The following is a 22076-nucleotide window of genomic DNA, read 5'->3' as shown; positions in this document are numbered from 1 at the left end:
TCACTCCAGCCACAGCCACTCCCAGTGCTTCTACATCTCAGGGTGCACTTGGATCTCAAGGCCTTCCTGAGCAGCCACATGGATTTTTGGTCTTTGGCTGGTGGCCAAGAACCAAAAGTACAACTCTTGGGATTTTGCTCTGCAAACATTATTCTCAAATAGTGAAACACCCCTGGTTGTCTTGCTCAAGGGTCCTGAATCAAGAAGATTCCTGTTGCAGCACAGGTACAAACTGGGTGGGAAGTGGGGGTGCCAGCAGTGCCTGTGGAAATTCTACACATACAGAACTTGGGAGTTCTACGAGACAAAACTTGTGGCTGGATCAGTCTCACCAACCCTTTAAATGACAGAAACACAGCAGCCAAAAGCTGGAACTTGATTGCAAGTCCTGTTCACAGAGCACCAGAGCCAGAAGACAAACCTGGCCCTCAGAGCTCAGCAGCCTTTTCAAAGCCTCAGGGCACTCATTGTTTGGGTCACATTAAACATCAATCTGCAGCCAAATCCCTTATTTCTTTAAATCCCCTGGCATCAAGTACACCATACCCAGCTGGCCAGTACCTCCCCTTACTGCAGCTTTGGAGAGATCCATAAATACAATAGAAACCATTATTATTTTAAAATATATCCATATTCTACAATAGCAGGATCAGGGAATGTTGTCTCAAGTAGAGTTCTTACCTCTCACCAGGTGAGTAGAGTGCTGAGGTGTGGGCTGCCTGCACCAGTGAATCTTTCTGTCATAGATTAAGAACCTTCCCTGTTCCAAGCAGTAATTCCAGTTAATTAAAGTTGTGTAACACTTCCAGAGAGGGAATGTTTAGCCTGAGCATAGGAAATAACCATTCACAAGTCTAATGAATTAGCCAAAAATGGTTTTAATGCAGTCCTTGCCTGCAGTGCAGTATAAACCATAATAAAAAAACAACAAAGCAGAACATACAGGATATTCAGCTGTAGAAACTGTACAAACACTTGGAAAATGCCAGTGAAACTCCACAGAGCATCAGCATAGTCAGAGCATTGGTTCACAGTAAAAATGAGTATCCAAGGCTTTTGTAAAAACCCATTTGATATCAAAAGTCTCAATGCCAGCAGCAGCAGCATAAAACTCCTAAATACAACACCCCAAAGGTGGGCATCAATCCGGTGTGACATTCCTTGCAAAATAATTACTTCCCATTGAATTAGGGGGGAGGGATGTATATTAAGCCACCCGTTCTGACTGGAACAACTGCCAGCCCCAGGCCATGCTGGGTTCCTAAAAAGCAGCTGGATGCAGTTGCAAACCACTCCAGGGGAGTGCTGCTGTGTCCCAATTCTGTCAGCTCCACTGGGAATGGCAGTGCTGATCCTGCCCCAGAGGGAGCTCCCAAAGGGAGCTGACCCCTGACCCACAGCAGCCCCTGCAGTGGGGGTTCTGCTCCAGCCCCCTATGCCAGTGTGTGGAACCCCCTGGCTTTTCTGGGAGGGAGTTAAACCCTCCTGATACACTGACAACAGCACGGCTCTGCCATTCTCTGACCCTGAGGTTTAGCTCAGTTCTATCTTTGAGGGACCCATTTGCACCACACAACAGCATTTGCAGATGAGGAGCAGCCATCTGAGCAGGCAGATTATAAATTTATAAAATAACAAGACCTTTCCTACTTCCTGTGTTCCTAACCCAAAGTTCCCTGCTTCACCAATGGATTTGGAATCACTCTGGAGTAGCTCTGTGAGTACAGCAGGAAGCCATTCCATACTATAGTTAATTTCAAAGAAGAATGGAGCTACATCAGAACAGAGGAACCACAGTTCCACCTCCTCACCCCAGCTGTCAGTCACAGCCTTGTCCCTCCCAGGGAAGGTCACCTGCACCAGCCCAGCAGTTCACGATATCAGCAGCATTCCAGGTGCTGAGGGAGTTCTGGGACACATCCTGGAGGCTCCTGGATCCTCCAGAGAAAGGTGTGGGGGAAATAATACACCAACGCTTTCACTTTGGGCTTTTGTATCTCTTACAGAGGGAAGTGCTGGGAAGGGGGTGCACACAGCTTCCCCAGGTGAGAAAGGAGAGGGGGAGGCCCATTTTGTTTGGTTCCAGGCTTCCCGTGGGATTTAGTCCAAGGTTTAACTCAAGAAGTACTTCAGGAATTACTGAAAGTGTAGGGAAGCCGTCAGGTGAGGTACCTGCGTGTTCCCAGGGCTGTCTGACACCAGCACTGGATGCAAGCAGGCATTTCTTTTCAAGCACAGCTGGAATAAGAAGCAGAGATGATCCCTTTGTCCTTTTCATTGGAATTTTTGGGGTTGTGGTTTTTCCCCCCCTCCTTAATATAATTTCTTTTTTTAAAATAATGGCTGTTACCCACTTAAGTTTTGCAAATGCTGCTGTAAATCTTAAAACCTCATACAGAAAAAAATAGTATTTTAAGGAGCATGCAGGCATGAGCAACTTACAGGCTTGTATTTGAAATGTAAACTTACATTTTATTTCACAAGGTTTACATCCCAAACGGAAGCTGGAGAATGAAGAAATGAGGCTTTTAGGAAAGAGAAAATGCAGGAAGTGGGATCCTGCTCTAAGCAAAGCCAGCTGGGCCTGATGATGGGAACCACAAACCAATACCTGACAAACAGAGAGATTAATTACAAATAAAATACGTGGCACAACTGCATAAAATGACACCTACTCACCTTCACAGTATCCAAAAAACCAGCACAAGCAGCTCAAAGCTGAAAATATTTAACTGTATGTTCAGGAAGAAGAGGGAAGACTCAAAGTGGGATGGAAAAAGGACAGGAGACTAAAACCCTGCAGCAGTGGGTGTGAGCTCAGTGTTTGTGACCAGGGCAGGAATGCAGCACTAGGCAGGAAGAGCCTGTGGCAGAGCCAGTGCAGGGCCTGCCAGACCAGAGCCCCTCTGCCATGCAAACACCTTCAGTGATCTGAATGATCTGATCAGTTCAGAATGAGTTCAGGTTTGCAAATGTTCTGTAATAAAACAGAAGCTGTTAGAATTGGAAAAATATCAATAAAATTGAGGTATTTTCAAGTACTATGGATCCATTTCAGAAATCTGTACCACAGGAGTCACTGAAATGAAAATGTGACCCTTTGAGTTAATTAGTTCTGGCTTAATAAACAAGGTCAGCAGTGGCTCCTTCCCCTGCTAATTAAACCCTTCCATGAGTGCAACAGCTCTGCACAGAGTAACTGCTCAGCAGAGTAACTCTGCAAAGAGTAACTGCTCAGTACATCATTCTTCATAGCTAAATTCAGGGAAAAAATAGTAATTTTTTTCCCCCTTGACATTTTACATTCATATCACATGACAGACTTTATGCATCAAGTTGTGCTTTCAGTCCAGACCAGCATCTAGAACTACAGAGCTGCAGCTGTGAGTGGATTTTGCTGAATCCACTCCTGTTTCTCCCAGGAAGCAAACATTCATTGCATAGTGTGATTTGGAAGCTTCCTGATTCTCACCAGTGACTGCACCCCACACTCACTGGGTACAGCCTCCTCAAACATACAGAAGTGCTCTCTGCTTGAAGGAAAACAAGATCATCCTACTCCTAAAACTTCCAACTCAGCAAGAGAAACCTGGCAGTGCAGTGAGGGCTGCACAAGTCCTGGTTCCTTGGGCTCGCTGGCCCAGGACTGGACTTAGGACAGTTGCACACAGAGAAACATCAATATGATGCTCTGTCTGGGTTTTTGTACCTGAATGTAAATGGGAGAGAAGGGGAAGAGGTGAGGAGGTGGCTGTTAGTGGTCATTTATTTTAGAGGATGAATCCAGGAGTAGAGGGATAACAATGGAGACATCACAGTAAAGTCCAGCAAAGAGTTCCCTCCTTTCCCATGGTTCATCACTTGGAAAAGTTGCTCATAGCTGAGAAAGCTGTAGTGTAGATCCAGTGCTAAGCAGAGGAAACAGCCCCTGGAGGGGGCTGAGACAGTTGCCTTGCTGCCTCCACACAGCTCCAGGCTGGAGTGGAGCACCTGCAGCAATCCCTACAGCCATACAACTGACACCAGCACTGAGACTCAAACCTTAACAATCCTCCAGGTTCTCTGAATGGAACTGCATGTGCAGCACACACCCAGAGAGTGACAATGAACACTGGTGGCAATCCCAGTGGGGACACTCCATGTGCTCTGGCACATGGAGGGCTCAGGGCGTACCTGGAATGCTGGGCCACCAGCACAGGCAGTGTGAGATACACACAGGATGAGCTGGCATCACTGGCCAGCTCCCAGAGCTGCAGTATCTTGGTGTTGATGGGACTTGGGGGGATGAATCCCACTCCTGGACTGCCAGGATGGAGGGTGCAGGCAGGGCAGAGGTTTGATGATACAGCCCTTACAGACAGTGATGATGGTGGAGAGCCTCTGGATGAGGATCAGGGCATGGAAAACCCCTGAAGAGCCATTTAAAAAAAGAGCAGGTTAAAAAAAAAAACTATCACACACTGGGCTGAATATTCTCTCTTTTGTCACCTGCAGAGTGACCAGAGCAGCCTGAGGAACTTCTGTTTTCCAGTGCATTTAGTCAGCATAAAAAGGACAAAGGCCAGGGGTAAAATAAGGATATCACCTTAAGTGAGCAGAAGGGAACAAAATAGAGCTGCTCACTCAGACATGTGGGTTTTCCCCATTTTGTTCTGCCTCATTTTACACAACTTTTGCATTTCTTTCACATTTCATGGAGCTTTCCAGCATCTAATGTGTGGATATTGGGAAGTGGCTCTGAAGCGACAAACTTTGTATTGTTTCTACCTGGACAAGAGTTTGTTACAACTATGGGAGGCTGAGCTGCTTTGAGGGAAGGGGAAGAGATGACCATAATTAATTACAGGAAAAGTGACTGAATAAAAGTTACTTGGAAACATTTAAAACCCTTTCTCAATCTGAGCTTGGTACCTGTGCCATCATAAAGATATCTGCCTTAGCATTAGAAGACAAAACCTGATTTTCTGTACTCCCCAATGAGCAGTGCAGCAGCAGGAGCAGGCAGGGGAGCTCCTGCACAGCTCTGCTGCTGCTGCTCTGGCAAGGAAACAACTCAAATAATGGCAGGGCTGTAACCAGAACCAAACCCAGGAAGGGCACAAGAACCTGCTCAGAAAACTCCTGTAAATCCACAAAAGCTCTGGAAAAATACACTTCAGCTGGCAGGATGAAACAGAGTCACCAAATCACCTTCCTGGTTTTATATACAAGGAATTTAAAGTTTTTAAAGGCACAAATAGCACCTCTGTGGGTGCTAAATTCTGGCTGTGTTTAGGTGCCATCATCCTCTCAAGCTCCCCCTCCAGAGCACATTTTGCCAGGAATGAGGGGATTAATTCAGCTGCCACCTTGCATCACACACAGCACAAGGTCCAACACCAGATTTACATTAGAAATGCAGCTTTAGATTGACAGGAAAAACCCTTCCAGCACTCAGCAGCCATTTGGTGACAGAGCCACTCAACAGATGGGGCTCAGGTGGCTGAAGCAGGAACATTTTCAGTGTTCAGGGCCACCCTGAGGAGAGACACAAACCCACACGAGCCTGGGCCAGCCCACCTTGGCCCTTCACAACCAAATTCAGCAGTGAGACATCGCAGGGAGGTCAGCACTGCCTGCTCCACACAAACTGCACAGGCTGAGGGACAAAATCCTGCCCACAGGGCACGGATCAGCCAGGAGTGAAACACCTTCTCTTAGGTTAGGAACCTCTGCAAAGCTCTCCAGGCTCACAGACACATTCCCTGTGGCAGCAGCAGCAGAGGAACAGAGGAAAAAGGGGTTTAAGCTGTAGGCAAAGCCTCCATCACCAAACTCACTCATCAGCTCCTTTCTCCTGACATGCACAGCTGCTCCTGTAGTCACTGCCAACACCAGTGGGCTGATAAACAAACACAAAAATGGGATAGAAAATGGTACTAAATTATCTTGGAGGCACTACACCAATACTTTTAGCATGCACCTAATTCAAACAAGAATGATGGACTGGGCTGAATCATGCAGATTTAAAAAAAAGGTCTCAGGTCTAGAAGAATATCCATAATCCTGCCAGCCAAGTCTCAGTTCCATTCCCCAGAACAAAAGAGGGATACCCCTCTTTGACTGTAAATGCAGCAAAATGCAGAAACAAATCAGATCACCTCTTAGTGCAGAAACCCCCGAAGCCAGTCAGTGCACTGAGCTGGGAAGAAGTCTGAAAAACTTCAATGTATAAATTGTGTCTTCAGCATTTTGGGGTTCAAGCCACCCCTGTGGAGTGTAAACTCCAAACATGACTCTTGGAGCCAAACTTTCAGTGCACGTTTCAAATTCACATCTTCCTTTCTGACTCCATGAACACACAAATCTCCATCAAACACTGATCCAGGAATGAGATGATACTTTAGCCCTAGGAATTAATGCAAACTGGACTGTCTGAAGTTCCCTTTTGCATTTTAGGAGCCTGCAAGTAGGATGCAAGAGCACTATAACCCAAACGCAAAGAAAATAACACCCCCCTAAAAATGTTTAAAAAAATCTATGGCCACAATATTCTTGAATCTTGATACTGGCAACGTGAATAGTTTATTTTCATTCACAGCTGCACATGTACATGTGCATGTTCAGCACTTTTGCTTTCAACACTCTTATATTCAGCTACCAATTTAGTGCCAGATTTAACTGGGTCTCTCTTGCATTAAGCTGAACTGACTCAGAATTTAAATACATTAGAAAATGCCACTTGTCAGAGAAGGTTGGAGAATCAGCCTCAAAATAAATAACCATCCCCAAGAATATTATGGCTTGGAAGAATTTCAAGAGCTCGAGCCCCTGATGTTTGCAAAATGAAAAGGCCTTTGGAAATGCACTTGCATCAACATTTTTACCTATTTTGAATAAAAAATATATAGTATTTATAAAATAAAGAGAGCAGGCCAAAGAAGATTGGCCAGAATCACTCTGTAAAATTGTTCTGTTAACTCTGTAACTTAAATTTATAAAGCCTCGGGACATCTGGACAGCAGGATTCCTGGAGAAGCACTCTGGAATGCAGATTCCCATCAGACAATACTTCAGGATGTTTTCTCATCTTGAAGATCCGCCTGTTTTCTGCCCCTCAAAACTGAAGTCCTTGCCAAGAGAAGGGATGTTGGCTCCTGAGAGGGAAGCTGAAATTTAAAGAAATACAAATGTGCAACCATAGCACTGCTGTTATGAGGGATTGAGGGCTGATCTGGGCTTTGGGAGTAATTTTAAAGCCATGAAGAACAACAGGAAAATGCTGATTTTGCCTGCCCCGGTGGGGATGGCAGGATGCAGCCCTCACTGTTGACAGAAAAACACTCTGGGGTTTTACTTAGTGGAACAAGGTCGACTCCTACACCGTGGTAGAAGCCCTGCTAGCAGTGTGGAGGGGCCTTGTCTGCCAGGGGAGCCAGGCAGGGATTGCAGTGCTCTGCCATACCACAGTTATTGACTGCCTGGAGCTGAGAGGGGCAAACTCCACCTGGCAATTCCACCTCCTGCCAGTGGGACAGCAGAGGATGCTGCTGGAATCTCGGTCAGTTCCATTCCCCTGGGACAACAGGACACTGTGCCCTCCTCACTGCCTGCAGCTCCTGGGCAGGATGTGTGTGGGGCCAACACTGTTCCTTTTCTCCAAGTCAGAGCAGGAGGCAGAGCAGGGAATGTTCTGGAAGCAGCACCTGCCCCAGCTGGTGTCAGCTGTTGTGGGACCCACGTTTCCCAGGGGGAGAAAAAGCCTGGAGAAGAGTGACAGCTGATGTGACATTACAAGGCACTTCCTTGTATCCCCAGCTGCGACTTGGCTGTGCTCAGCTTCAGTTTAACACCTCACCTGCACCTTCCCACACCTCCCACAGATCCCAGAACTTCCACCTTGCCACTGTCCAAGTCATGTTTTCCAGAGGAGCTGCAGGGTTGGTGTCCTCCCTCCACAGAGTGCTGGTGGCTCTGCTGTCACCTGTGCCACACCCAGCCCAGGGCCTCTGAGAGCCTCTGCTTCCTTTCAGGGCCCCTTGAACAAGGGATTTCTGGGCAAGCTGGAGAAATATTTTTCTGCTAAAGCCCAAACCTGTTCAACATCACCTTCCCACTCCTTACAGAGCAATGGTTTTGAAGGAATTAAAGAAAGAAACACTGACCTTTCTGATCCAGCTTTACACCACTGTGTTTTCACACTGCTATGTCTCCCTTTCTATGGCAAGGGATGAGGCTTCACCAGAACCTGTGAAAGCCAAAGCAGTTAGAGGCAAATAAATCTGGTTTTCCCACTGAGAATACACTTTTCACTAAGCATGGGATTGTGTTTTTAAGGATAATTACAAAAAAAAATAGACAACCACTTGTCAGAGAGAAGTGAACAGCTGTTTTTAACTGAGATTATGCTATTATTGGCTTTATTTATTTCATAACCAAGTCACAAGCTTTAAAGCCACAAAGACAAATAAAGGTCATGCAGTTTTAATGGAACATTTCAGGTCTTTCTAGTTAGACATTTTTACTGGTTTACCTCTGTTGTGTAAGAGAGAATCTGAATATTTCAGTTGAAAGGACCCACAGTGATCATCCAGTTCAACTGCCTGGAAATGTCAGTTATTTTACAAGCACTATAAATTGGGAGACTTCATATAAGCTCCAGACCATAATGTGGGGGCTGATATAGCCAAAAATCACCTCACTGCCACCATTTTCATATGGAAGAATTAATTGTTTATTCAGAGAATTTAAAGTTTGTAAAAATTGGAAGAAGCTCTGACTCATTCCTAAAGGAATTATTTTAAGCATCATTAAAAATTTGCAGAAATGCCATAGTTTGCTATTTTAAAGCCAATTTTGTTGGTTTTAAAACTCATTTGTGTTACCTCATGTAAGTACCAAAATGTATAGAACCAACCAGGGAAAGCAGGTAAATTTACTCTGGAAATAAAGCTGAACAAAGTATAAAGCAGCTTCCTAGATATATCCCTGCACTCAGGTGTTTGCATGCCTGATTTCATACACTCTCAGAGGATAAATACACTTTTAAAAATCTAAGTATTCTCCTTCTTGCAGGCACCACTTTACATCCCAAATAACCGGGCTGCATGCAGCAACATTTACATGTAAATACTCTCAGTTTGTGGCAACTTCAGTTTCTCTAACCCTTGAAACATCTTTTAAGTTCATTCACCTGAAAGTAAAAAGTTGCTAAAAAAAAAGAAAGAATTGTTTCCAAAGCAGAGCTTAGTTTTAGTCTGTGCTCATTAATCAAGTCTGAGCTGCCCAGGGACTTAACCAAGAGAGTTTTTTTATTTGATTAGCTCTTATAGTTCATTTATTAGCCACTGTAGGTCAAGACAACTAATTTCACTAATTCCTTACCCTGAGGCTCTTCGTCTATTCCATCCTCTTCCCACTGCTCCTCATTTGTCAGGAGAGGGTTCCGAGCTTCACTCAATGCTCTCATTGGGAAAAAATGTCCATCCCCCTGGCTGCATGGAAAAAGGCAGAAAGGGACACTGCAAAAGCAGCAAGTGACTCTAAAAAGATGACAATTTCTCTACATTTTTTTCTGCAAAGTTTTATGTTGCCAGTATTTCCCATGTTTACTTAAAATCATCTTTAAGCTTGAAAAGTACCAGGTTTATCTTTCATTTTGGTTCTCAATATTTTCAAGGTCTCTGGAGTATAAAAGTTGAAACTTGTGGCCTGGAATCAAGTAATTTTTAGCAGAAGGTAAATGTGCTAATTTTATCAAGTAATTTGAATACAGAAAAAAAGCCCTGGAAAAACTAACTTGTGGGCAGTTAGAAGTGACAGGGGAACTAAGGAAAACATTTATGAAAATGAAGCAATTTATAGGTATAAATTTTATCAATTTATCCCACAGATTCTTCAGGGCAGAAATCTCACTTGTGTTTGACTGACACTCAATAGAAAATGGCCCCACTCTTACTGAAAGACACATAAAACCCCCACTTTCCTGTGACCTAAACCTGGACACAAAATATGAAAAACTGTAATTCCATCAGCTTTCAGCACTTTAGCTTTTAGTGGGTTACTTACCTAGAGGCAATAGGCAGCAACCAGAGCTTTTTTTCTTCCCCGAACACTTGCTGGAGATTCTTCACAAAGCCAAGATTGAATCCATTTTTATCTGGGCCATTTTGAAACACTGGAGCTGAGAAAGCCTCTGCAAACAGAGGCAATTTCAGTGGAAAAAAATAAAAATAAATGGCAAACACTGTGAAAAAGGGTTATGCATCTTGTAATCATCTAAAGACAATGTAATTTAACAGATTATAGAGATCTAGCACTACAAAGTTTCAAAATAATGGTTTTCCCCATTTTGCAAAGCCTGTAAAGGCTTTCCAACTGAAGGCAGGAATTTGGTTGTGCAACTGAACCTAGAGAACAGTCACACCAACCCACAATGGGTTGGTTCATCCAGAGAATGGAGTTAAAAGATATTCCTGTGGGACTTGATGAAATTCAGAGGGGAACAGTTTCTAGGTAAAAAACTCTGCAGAATGAAGTAGGTTGGTGTTCAGTGCACATTCTAGAAGTGGCACTGCAGATTTAAATCACCTCGTTTGTTAATGTTATAATGAACATTATAACATTATAGGGACAAACAAATGCAAATAAACTCTGGGTTCTGGTGGGGCATAAAATTAAGAAAAGAAAGGAGAGAAGAACCTCGAGTGCCTTAGGAACAGTTTGATCTCCCTTCTCAGCTGCTGCACAGGTCTGATGTTTTGGGATAGATGAGCTTCAGTGCCCAATGAAATGATTTTTGAAGTAAATAACTTGATAAAATCAGAATATTTGCTCATTCTTGATAGTGTCTGTTTTGTTACAAAACTTTATCCCAAAAGCTTTGAAAGTCAAACATTTATCTGAGGAAAGGCAAAGAAATTTTGGCAAAACTATACTATTTTAGATGATAATTTCTTTGATTTTACAGTCACAACTTCTTTGCCTTTATCAGTAAAGATGGACACTGTGTTTCCCAAGCTCACCAAGCTGCTTGGGATGTACCCCAGCACAGGAGCATAACAAACCATTATTCCTCAAAAGCTGTACTCATTTCACAGCAAATGTAGTTTTACATATGCATAACACTTTTATAATTGGGCTTCTACACTTTAAGGCTTTGGTTTCCCTAACAAAGCTTTCGTCACACCAGCTAATAAATGCAGCTCATTTGCAGTGACAAATTTCTGCAGCTTGTACCAACATCTTAAATCTTCCTCCCCTCATAAACCAGCAGGAATGTACAGAAATAGAATAAATGCCTTTTCTCTTCTCTTTTTTGTTCTTACAGAACCCTTGCTGTGTCTTACTAGAAGGAACAGACAGAAGAGCCTTACCTAGAGTGGATCTGTTCCTGCTGACGAGCCAGCAGTGGTAGCCAAACAGAAACATGAGGCTTACAAAGAACATGATCGCCACAAAGAGAAGGAAAAGGATGTGAAATTTGGAACGTGCATTGGTCAGCTCACCCTGGAAAGGAAAGCAACACAGAACAAGTGACAAGAACAAATTAAAGATGGAAATTATTTGTACTTAGAAATATAATTCTAAAACTCCTATTGGGAGTTCTCAAACTTTTACAGGCCAAAGTGAACATTACTATATAAAGGAAAAAGAGACAAAGAAATGAATGTGGTTCATTTCCCCTCCTGTACCAAAGCACAAAGAGTGGGGGGGGTGTTATTAACCCTTTGTATGGCTCTGTGCTAGCCCACCACAGCTGCCCAGATGGGCATGAGGAGCATCCTGGGCCCATGGGAAATGAACAGGTAGGAGCTCTTGAAGCCCTGTTTTAAGTTCTGCTGAGTTTCCTGTGCATACATTAAAATTCTGTACCTTGCTTAAGGTAAGCTCAGAGAAATCTGCCCTGCACATCTGCAGCTACTGGGGAGTGTTAGAACTGAGCACAGATGGATGGGGAAAGTTTAAAAGTAAAGTGGGATGCTCCAAGCAGAAGAAAGGCTCCTTTCCCTCTACAGCAGAAGAGCCAGGTGCCAGGGGTGCCCAGCAGTGACACAAGCAGGCTCTGGGGACCTCCCGGGCTCAGGGCTGAGCCTTGCTGAGTGTGGGGAACAATTAGTGCACAGCAAAGGTACTTAAACACAAACATACAGAGTTATGGAGCAGAGGGGACAGAAATAGACACCAAGGGCCACTGTTTTACTGGAGCTGTCAGCTGGCCTTGCTTGCATAGAAACAATCAGCAGTAAGTGCATAAAAGCCTCCTTTGGGTCACTGTTTTTAAATTGAGAAAGGAAGCCTATGGGGGTTAGAAAATGAACAAAAGGTTTTGACCCATTTTTTCTATTCAGTAAATATGTACAAATCATTGCCAGGATCTTACACATCAATGCCAAACTTTCCAAGGGACACCCACTCAAACACAAGGACAGGGAAGGGATAGAACCTCTCTGCCAGAAAATAATCTACAGTCTGAAATTCCTGAAGGCTACTTGCTCTGTGCATTTTAGACATCTAACAGGAGGTGGACTCCCAAAGGGCCCAGGAAACACCTCCCAGGAAAATGCAACCCCTCCACTGCCTGAGAGCAACAAGGCACCGAGAGTCACTAAAGCCCACGAGACTGAGAGGAGATGAAAAAGTAACCGGATTTCATGACTTACTGTCCAATACTTAATGAAATACTTGAAGACTGTTGCAGCAATATACAAGCAATACAACAAAGAATAGGCTAAGAACAGTAGAAAGAATTTGTAGTTAGAAAATCCAATGCAGTTATTCACCCTGGAGGACAAAAGCAAAGTTGAAATCAGGATTGGTGCAGCACACAGTGGTTGTAACACAAAGAGCACGAGCAGTTTTGGGGGCTTTGGAAGCCCTGGATCACGCAGCCGAATTTGCCAATGAGCAGCTCCCCTTAGTGGCCAAAAGGGAACAGAACTGATGGCTCTGCTTTTCACTCCAACCCTTCCTGTGGGCCCAGGAGAAGCACAGATCCGATTTTTGGAATTGTTTTAAGGCTGGGACCACAGGTAAATGGGTCACAGAGGCGGCAGCAGCTCGTTCCTCCTCTCTGCGTCTTGCCTGCCAAGGAAATCAGAGCTGGGAGTTCTGTGCTACTTTATTCCTTTGCAAACCTCAGGAGCCACCTCACCCCTGCCTGTTTGTTCACATACATCCCAATTAACCCCACACTTGGTGAGAATTCTCCCTGCACAGGACAACTCTAGAAAGGAACAGGGGGATGTACAAAAAACCCTAGTGGGTGTTTGTGTCAGAACTCAGGCTTGGAAAATCCTCTACAGTTTTGATCACCAGGAAGGTTCAGGTAGGGAAATGTTTGGTGTAGTTTCTGAATTCTTAAATCTTCCTTTTTTTTTTTTTTTTTAAAAAAAAAAAAAGGAGGAATTTAAGAAATGTAGTGGCATCAATTCTGAAAGGTGTTAAGCTCAATTATTCCATGCAGCTTTCTGCACAGACTGTCTCTGACCAGCATCAGTCCAGAAACAATCCATGTGGAAATGTTACTGGAAGCACCCCAAGTGCAGCTGAAACACTGAGAGAGCCCAAAGGAAAGGCTAAGCTAGAGTTCCTTTCAAATTTGAATAGTAGTTAATGAGTGAATTAGCAGTTGGGGTTTACATTTTATCAATATAATAGCATTTTTACACATGGGTTATGGAGCAAACATGAATGATTTGTTAAAATTAATTTCAGGCAATTTTAAAGTGCAATTATTTTATAAGTTTCCCAAACTAAAGAGATGGATGGCCTAAAATGTGAGAGTCATACAGACATGAGAGGCATACAGAAATATATCTAAGTAGCCTTTCCTTTCAGAAAACCACAAACCATTATCTAGGACATACCATGGACAGTGATGATCCATTTTTAGCACACACCTGCAAAAGGACAAAAAAGAAAAATGGAAGATTTTTAATCGGTACTTCATTACCAACTGCAGATCAACAGCAAAACTTTGATTTTTGTGAGGTTTCTACACAATAGATACTCAAAATTATGCTTTCTCTTAAGTTTTTTACGGTAGATATAATTTTAAGGTGGAACATTTCTTAGTGTTTGAAGACCAACTAATGTTCTTGGTCCTTGTGTAGATAGAGAGACACGAGAATGATTTCTGCCCTAGAGCACTGCTGGCTGCAGCTGAACAGACCCTGGGGAACCTTTTTGTGTAAAAAGACACATGAAGGAGCAGCCCACTCCCAAAACCTTGTGGTGACTGCACTTGGGTGAAGGACAACCCATGACTTACATGGCACAAACAGAGCAATGGTGACAACGATCAGGTTTGATCAGCTGGCATCTGTCACAGAACCGAATCCCTGGAATCAGAGACAAATTAACACGAAACAATGGAAAAGTGCTCTTTTTTTCATGTGTTAGTTGAGACTGTGCTCATTTCCTAACTATTCTTTTTCTTTCCTCTCTCCCTTCAGCATGTGACCTGGTGTTTGCTGCAGGTCACAATCAGGTAAGCAACACTCATAGTTCTGATAGAGGCTTGCAGATGGGGCAACAATCAGTGAAAGCATAAAATCATAGAACCATGGAATGCTTTGGGTTGGCAGGGACTCTAAAGTTCATCTCGTTCCACCCCCTGCCATGGACAAGGACACCTCCCACCATCCCAGGGTGCTCCAAGCCCTGTCCAACCTGGCCTTGGACACTTCCAGGGATCCAGGGGCAGCCACAGCTGCTCTGTGAACCTGTGCCCAGGCCTCACTACTCTTACAGGAAGGAATTCCTTCGCAACATCTATCCCAAACCTAGTCTAACCCATAGAGCTAGCTCAAAAGTGACAAACCAAAGCTGTATACCTGCATCCACATTTACTCAGACTACCTACACTTCATTTTGATAATTCCCTATTTATTCCAGTTCTCTGCTTCAAAATTCTTTGGCTTGCCTGACAGAAATGAGCAGGTCAGAGCCTCCAATATGAACACAGATTTCTTTAAGCTGTGAAGGGAGTGCAGCAGGCATTTAATCACTGAACAGTGCAGGAAACTGGTCACAGAAGTATGTCCTGCATCTCTCAGGCAGACTCCATTTTAAGTAAAAATTCTGACAGATTTGATTATTCTATTGCTATTTCTAAATACAGACAGCACACGTGGGCTTTCAGACTGTAAATCCAAAGGGTAACATCTTGCTTCTCAAAGGCAGCACCTGGAACCGCACTGAATTAGAGAGTTCGAGGCTGTTTTTGTTTTCCCTGCAACCAAGGGAGAGCAGGAGTCAGCGGGTGCCTGGGAATGCTGTTGGTCAGCAGGATCCCCTGGGTGCCAGCCTGTGCTGCTGGGGGGTGTGTGGGTGGATCTGGGCTCCGTGCTGAGCTGACCTCCATTCCCTGTCCTCGTGTACACCGGCAGCTTCCTGGCGATCTCGGCGAGGATCTGCCGCTGCACCTCGGGCCGCTCCTCGTTCTCGTAGCGCTCCTGGTCAGCGTAGGACATGTGGAACTGCAAGCAGAAGGCACCAGAGGAGCAGTCAGCACGGGCAGCAGAGAGCATTTCAAACACAGGTGAGCTTGGGAACGTTTCTACCTCCCGCTGCTGCGGTTAATGCAGTGGGAAAATGTGGTTGTTAAGACAAAGGGAAGCAGTGAGCGCTGGAGAGCCAAAATACTGAGAGACACAGCAATAAGAAATGAAAAAGTGAAATTAAGGCTCATAAAACAACTCACTAGAATTGCTCCTATTGCTGCCCTTGATGAATTACTCTCCTTTATAACACATTCAGCACCTCTCTAGCAAGCAAGAACCTTTATATTTTTAAATTTTTAAAACGGGGATTAGCTGTTATTTATAAATTTACATTCTTGTAATCAGGATCAGAGCAAGCCTGAGTATATTTGGAGAGCCACACAAATACCTCATTTTGTTGGCTCAATCTGAGTGTTTTATTAGTATTTCATAGAGAGGTAAAACAAAATATGAAAAAAAATGTAAATGTAGTAATCCAAGCAACATGACAAAGTAAATATTTGGTTGAAAAGAATTAAGACACATTTGCCTCTGACTCTCCTCTGCAGATCAACTAGACGGAAGGATTTTTGAGGATTTTTGAGTTCTCTTTAACATCTGTGCTTTTGTTTAGCAAGGAATGAAAGGTGTTGGCTCTCTTACCTTTTTGCCTGGTTGTATTGGGAGAGTGAAAACAGACTTCCAATATGTCCACACAAAGAGCACAAAGAGAATATGGAATACTACAAGATAGGCCACTAAAAACAAAACAAGAAAAGAAAAAAACAGAAACAGAGTAATGACTTCTTAAGGAAAGGTTTCATCCACGATGGGCATAATTAAAAATTTCCACAATGTCAAAAAAAAAAAAAGAAGAAAGGAAAAGACAGATGTTCATCCAGTGCCACCCATTACTGCAGTCCAGCTAAACCTTATGGCTCAGGGTCAGCAGCATCCAGAGCTCAGGACTGACCAATCTCAGAGCCTCCCCTGCTCCACCTGATCTCATTCTATGGGTGAGGAAGATGCAGCTGTCAGAGCATTGTCCCACAGGGCAGGTGACAGCCCTGTATCCCTGGGAATGACAGGATTCCTGTCTCTTCCCCACATCCCAGGCACAAGCCCAGCAGAACTGGCTGGTGCTGAGCAGTGTAAAGGTGAATTTTGCACCTCCCAGTATTGGGGTTCAGTTCTTACTAAAAGCAGTGGGAAGCAGAGTGTCCAGTGCCCACTCCTGCACCACATCCTTCTTGCAAGAGCAGAGGGAAATAATATGACCTTTACATCACCAGAAAACGCCAAATTTCTTATTAAACATCTTTTACATTTGCCACAGTTGATACAATAAATCAGGAAAATTTCCCTCTAATTGAGCAAAATAGTGATTACTGAGGAAGAATTGCAAACCAGCCCGTGTCAGAACAGTCTTAGTTCAACATGCAAACCTGATTCCAGAGCCTTCGGCATTAGCAGGCATTCCATGGACAGGGAGCCAAAGGAGCTGTCCTTCAGCTGCACAGACCATTTGCCATTTCTTTAACACTCAACTCATTAAGGCATTATCAAAGTTACAAGTCAGTTTTTGTAATGAAATGATGTTTAAATAAAACTATCTCATTCCCCCCATTTCACTTAAGCTTCAAATTCTAGAAAATAAGATTAAAATAACTAGTCGGAAAGAGAAATCTAAAATTCAAACACTTCTTAACTATGTCAAAACACTTCTTTTCCTGTGTGAAAATTGGTAAGAAAGGTCAAATGCATTAGTGAGACTTTCTAATGAGATTGCAAATGATGGGACATATCTCAGAAGGATGTGATGGACTGTGGGAAGGAGCTGTGAATCACAGCTAAGTCATTCTTATGCTCCAAGCTGGTTTGAGATGTTATCCTCACACTACAGGTGGAGCTGAGCCATTTTTAATTAATATAGAAGGAGATAAATCTTGCAACAGGTTTAATTTTGTTGATCAGCCTATCAGCAGATTAGAGGAAGCTGACCTGGAGATGCACTAAGAGATTAGGCAACAATTAACTTTCTTCTGCTGTGTAGTCATTAGCATCCTGCTTTCTGCAGCTTCTCTGTAGCAATTTCAAACATTAGAACTGCTCTGTAGGGGAAAGAGAATTTATTGGATGCAGCAATCTGGAGAATCTTTAAATGTCAGCTGGCACTGCTCTTTGTGGAACAGCTTACACTATACCTACTTCTAGGGGTCCTTCATAACCCCTAAAGAAGAAAGTCACCAAGAGAACATCTGGATTAGCCAAAAGCATTCAAAGCACCTCCAGGAAAGAAGGAGAAAAATGTTAAAACAGCCACTGACTCCTTATTCTTAGCACATGGCCATTACCTCCACCAACACACCGGTCTGAAGAGTGTCATTGAGCAATCCTACTGTGCTGTGACTCAGGATCTGTTAGTGGGCACCAGAGCTGAGACAGAAAGCTTATCAAAAATAGCTTTCACTGAAAGATCAAATGGAACAGCAAAAAGAGCCAAGTGGGCTGCAGATGGGAACTAGTATTTTCTGTTTGGCTTGTAAAATCAACTCTGGAAATGTGAAAGGGAAAGGGAGAAGAGGGGTGTGGGTGTGCTCAGACACACACAGCTTTTCCTGCAAGAGTCATAGGGATCAGAGACTTTCCATGTTCTGCCCAGACTGTGACTAAACAGAGCGTTTCCCAGTGCACCCAGGAGGTGCAGCATGCTGAGTACCTCAGGAGGGTGCAGTCACAGGAAGGAAACACTGAAAGAGGATGTATCTTTAAAAAAATGACAGCAAATATTTCTGATACCTCAGCCAGAACATTTGTGAGTCCTTTTACACGAGGGTTGAATGGCAAATAATAAATTATCACACATACCTTTCTCCACAGGGTTGCTCACAGTCACTGGAAAAGAAAAAAAAAAAAAAAGTGTCCACAGAGGAAATATGAATCCCAGAGAAGTTTGTGAGAATTAACATTTCTGTGTGAAATACAGCCATTTTAGGAAAAATGTTCAAATTCAAGAGGCAAAGAGAGAGCCCACAGTTCAGCATCAAACCAAAAGCATCCGTAATAACTCTTCTTCACTCACGCACACACCCACAGCAAGATGTTCAGTCACTCTTACTTGTGCTGTGTTTTCCCTGCTTATAAAATATATTCTGTATATTTTGCATTAGAAATATGATAAAAGCAATCCTCTGGTGACAGTGAGAAGATCACCAAGGCTTCTCCAGCACCCGTCCAAGCTGCATCTCTCTGCATTTACCACATACTTGCAGCTGCTTTCTGCTGGTCCCCAGGTGGTCTTGACCCTCCACTGTAAGCACTGTCCCAAAGCACTTCTGCATCAGCAGGATTAAAAAGTTATAAATTTCTCAGCTTTGACCAAGTCAGCAATTGCAATGACTTCATTGTTTTTACACTACCTACCAGCAGAAATTTACAACCCCTTCTTACTTCACCATCATGAGAGAAAAGCCCCCACTAACAGAAGCCCTCTGAGCAACGAGCAAAAGGCGCATGGTTCAATGCCTTCTTGTAGTGACTATTTGAAAATCCATCCATTGTTTTAAAAGCCAGCATCCAAGTTTAACAGAAGAGACAAGGACCACTTTCTTGAACTGAACACAGGGAGTTCTGTGATAATTTGATAGAGCACTGCTTGGAAAACAAAGCTCTGTGACACACAGCAACGTAGATGTAAAAAGAAACTCAATCTTTGCTGTGTCTCTGCCCACTCAATTTCAGGTAAACAAGACTGTTAGGAAAACTTGAATTTTTCCTTTTTCTTTGCTGCCAATCAAGCTATGATGAGCTCTGCACAAGCACTGCCTGGCTCCCTCCTGACCACACCTGCAGCAGGGCCTGGCTAAGGATTTACCTGAGACAAGAGCACAAACACAATTATAAAAAAGGTGCTGTGGCAGGATTATTGTTGTCACCGTGGCAGCAACCACCAGCCAAACAAGAACTGAGGCCTCCTCCTGTGACTCACTGGCCACCCCAGCACTGAGAGCTCAAACCCAGCATCAGGAGATGCCTCCCAGACATCACCCCCACAGCACTTCCAGTGCTCGGCACAGCTGAAAATGCAAACCAAGATTCCAGACAAAGCACTCACTATTTACAGGCTCCCAGCAGCTGAGAAGAGGCAGCCAGCTCAGCAAGCCTTGCTGTGTTAGAAATGTGGAGAGAGACAACATCCTGCTTGGCAAGTAAGAGCATAGGCCAACAGTTCATGCTCAAATCCTGAAATCAGTCATTTCAACTTCTGCATAGATAAACTCCTCCACAGGCAAATAAAAGAAATGAGAGAGAAACGGGGGGGGGGGGGGGGGGGGGGGAAACAGGTGGGTGTGGGCAAATGAATGAATTTAAGCTGCGATTCCACACAGCAAGCTGAGCTCCTGCCAGCTGAACCAGCACTTGCAGAGCAGCACAGCCCCAATCCAAACCTCACTCAAATCACCTGAGCCTCGTCCAGCAGCTGCACTGGGACCTGGCATCAGCCCGTGTTCAGTATGACTGAATTTGCACAGCACATTTCAAAAGACTGACAGCGTTTCAGGAAAACGCTCCACGTGTTTTGTCACATGTTCTAACGACAGTTACATGCACCTCAGAGATATCATCCTATGTGAATTCTTGAAAGAAACAGCCCACAGAATCAGAGATGGGATAAATGTGATGAAGTGTTTGGGGGCTTTGCCAAGCTGCTGATTAAAACAGACCAAAGAAGCTGCATTTCATTCTAGCTCCTGTTGAGAAAAAACCAGCGGGTCTCACTGCACTGCCAACCCTAACAAACACCTGATTTACGTTTGCTGTGCAGCACCAGAAGGCAGCTCCTGCCCCAGGACCATCTCAGACTATCCTTTCTGCGACCTCTGGTTTCGTTTATCTGCCTCACTCTGTCCTGAGGAGCCACATTCTCACAATTTCACAAATCCAAGCTTCCAGCTCTTCTCTGCACCAGAATTGGCAACTCTTTTTTTTCTAGTAGCACACTAAACCAGAAATAACAAACATAAGAAAGTTTGCAACTTACTATACAGTTGAATTGCTACGTTAAATATACAATTACTAGCCAGCATAAAACTTCCTCTTCTAAAATGCAGCGTTCCGTGCTACTGTACCAACTCCACGCCTGAGCGTGATCCCATGTAACCTATTTATTTCCTTTTCAGAATATAAACATAAAACCATTGTAAGGCAGGGCACAGACTGATGTTTGTTACTGTTCAGCTCATAAATCGCATCTGGACGTTATCAAATCACAACAACGCTGGCTTTCACTGTGGGATCGCTCTCCCAGCCCTCTCAAACGCCACCTCCCCGCTGCCAGGGACGCAGAGAACAAGGGCTCATGACTAACAAACAGCACCCACAGCCCGCACCCAGCCCGGCCGGGCACAAACCCTGCGGAAAACAGGGCAGCACGCCCCGAACCCCCCTTAATCCCCAACAGGACTCGACTCGTACTGAAGTGTTTGTCTGCGCACGGGTCACTGCCGGGCTCGGAGCCTCGGGACACCGGGGCGGGCGCGGGGCCCCGCTCACACCGCGGAGACGGGAGGAGGAGGAGAACAAGGAGGAAGGGGAAAAGGCGAGGAAGAGGAGGAGGAGGGAAAGAAGAAGAGGAGAAGGACGAGGAAGAGAAGAAGGAGAAGGGCAATGACCGAAGCCCCCGGCCCGCCGCGCCCCCCGCCCGCAGCTCCGCGGGGGCCCCGGCGGCGCCGAGGCGCGGCCCGGCGCGGGCGGGCCCCGCGGGGCGCGGGCGGGCGCTCACCGAGGCAGAGCTCGCAGACGTATCCGTAGTAGGACCAGAGCAGAAGCAGCGCGATGAGCAGCACGGGCAGCCAGGCGAAGGCGCGGCGGCAGCAGCGCAGCCCCCGCCACAGCGCCATCCCGCCGCCCTCAGCGCCGCGCATCGGCGCGCGGCTGCGCGGGCTGGCCGGGGGCCGGCGCGCTCGGTGCTCTCGGCGCTCGGCTGAGCGGCCTGCGCGCAGCGGCGCCCCCTGGCGGGGCGGGCGGGCAGTGGCGCTCGGGCGGGCGCGGCTGAGGGAGCGCCGTCCCTTCACGGCCCGCCCGTCCTGCGAGCTGCTGGGGACGGCGGGGACGTGCTGCTGCCCCTCTGCTCAGCCCTGTGGGACACACCTGGGGCGCCGTGTGCCGCTCCGGGCTCCGCAGCGCAGCACACCCGGGGCTGCCGAGGTGATGGCGGGGCTGGAGCCTCTCTGAGGGGAAGGCTGAGGGAGCTGGGGCTCAGCAGCCTCGGGAGGAGACGGCTCATCCATAAATATGTAAAAGGAGGTGTCAGAGCATGCAGCAGGCTCTGCTCCGGGGGCCCAGAGGAACTGATGCTCAGGAAGTTTCAGCTGGACGTGAGGAAGAACTTCCCTGGGCAGCGGCCAGCCCTGGGCAGAGAGGCTGTGGAGTCTCCTCCCTGGGGATACTCCGGAGCTGTCCGGACACAATCCTGTGCCCTGTGCTCTGGGGTGGCTCTGCTGGGGCACGGAGGTGGCACCAGATGTGCCGCGGTGCCTCCCATCCTGACCCATCCTGGGATCTTGTAGCACCGTCCTGTCCTCTGCACAGACAAGAGCTTCAATTCCCTCT

At 45.4% G+C, this 22076-nt stretch overlaps 1 protein-coding gene across 1 annotated transcript; it reads right to left on the bottom strand.

Moving 5' to 3' along the window:
- Window positions 1-858: 858 nt before the first annotated feature.
- Window positions 859-21388, bottom strand: ZDHHC15 (zinc finger DHHC-type palmitoyltransferase 15). The gene is made up of 12 exons (XM_053955733.1): window positions 21247-21388; window positions 18333-18359; window positions 16128-16222; window positions 15341-15461; window positions 14252-14321; window positions 13848-13880; window positions 12642-12762; window positions 11355-11487; window positions 10048-10174; window positions 9364-9473; window positions 8145-8227; window positions 859-7148 (listed from the first exon to the last, which is right to left on the bottom strand). Exons 1-11 carry the CDS (start codon window positions 21386-21388, stop codon window positions 8184-8186), a joined length of 1023 nt encoding a protein of 340 aa, XP_053811708.1. The 3' UTR covers window positions 859-7148; window positions 8145-8183.
- Window positions 21389-22076: the final 688 nt, after the last annotated feature.

Source organism: Vidua chalybeata, chromosome 14 (assembly GCF_026979565.1).
Source record: "Vidua chalybeata isolate OUT-0048 chromosome 14, bVidCha1 merged haplotype, whole genome shotgun sequence".
Classification (NCBI taxonomy): domain Eukaryota; kingdom Metazoa; phylum Chordata; class Aves; order Passeriformes; family Viduidae; genus Vidua; species Vidua chalybeata.
Note: the sequence above shows the minus strand (reverse complement) of the source record. Positions and strands in the feature narration are given on the sequence as shown.

What these genes read in the sequence shown, in the direction of transcription:
- ZDHHC15 (XM_053955733.1), bottom strand. Translation starts at nt 21,388, where the DNA reads ATGCGCGGCGCTGAGGGCGGCGGGATGGCGCTGTGGCGGGGGCTGCGC. An exon ending in GAGCAACCCTGTGGAGAAAG is followed by an intron (nt 16,223 to 18,332) that starts GTATGTGTGATA and finishes TTTTGTTTTTAG; the next exon opens with TGGCCTATCTTGTAGTATTC. An exon ending in TTGCTGCCTATTGCCTCTAG is followed by an intron (nt 9,474 to 10,047) that starts GTAAGTAACCCA and finishes TTTTCCATGCAG; the next exon opens with CCAGGGGGATGGACATTTTT.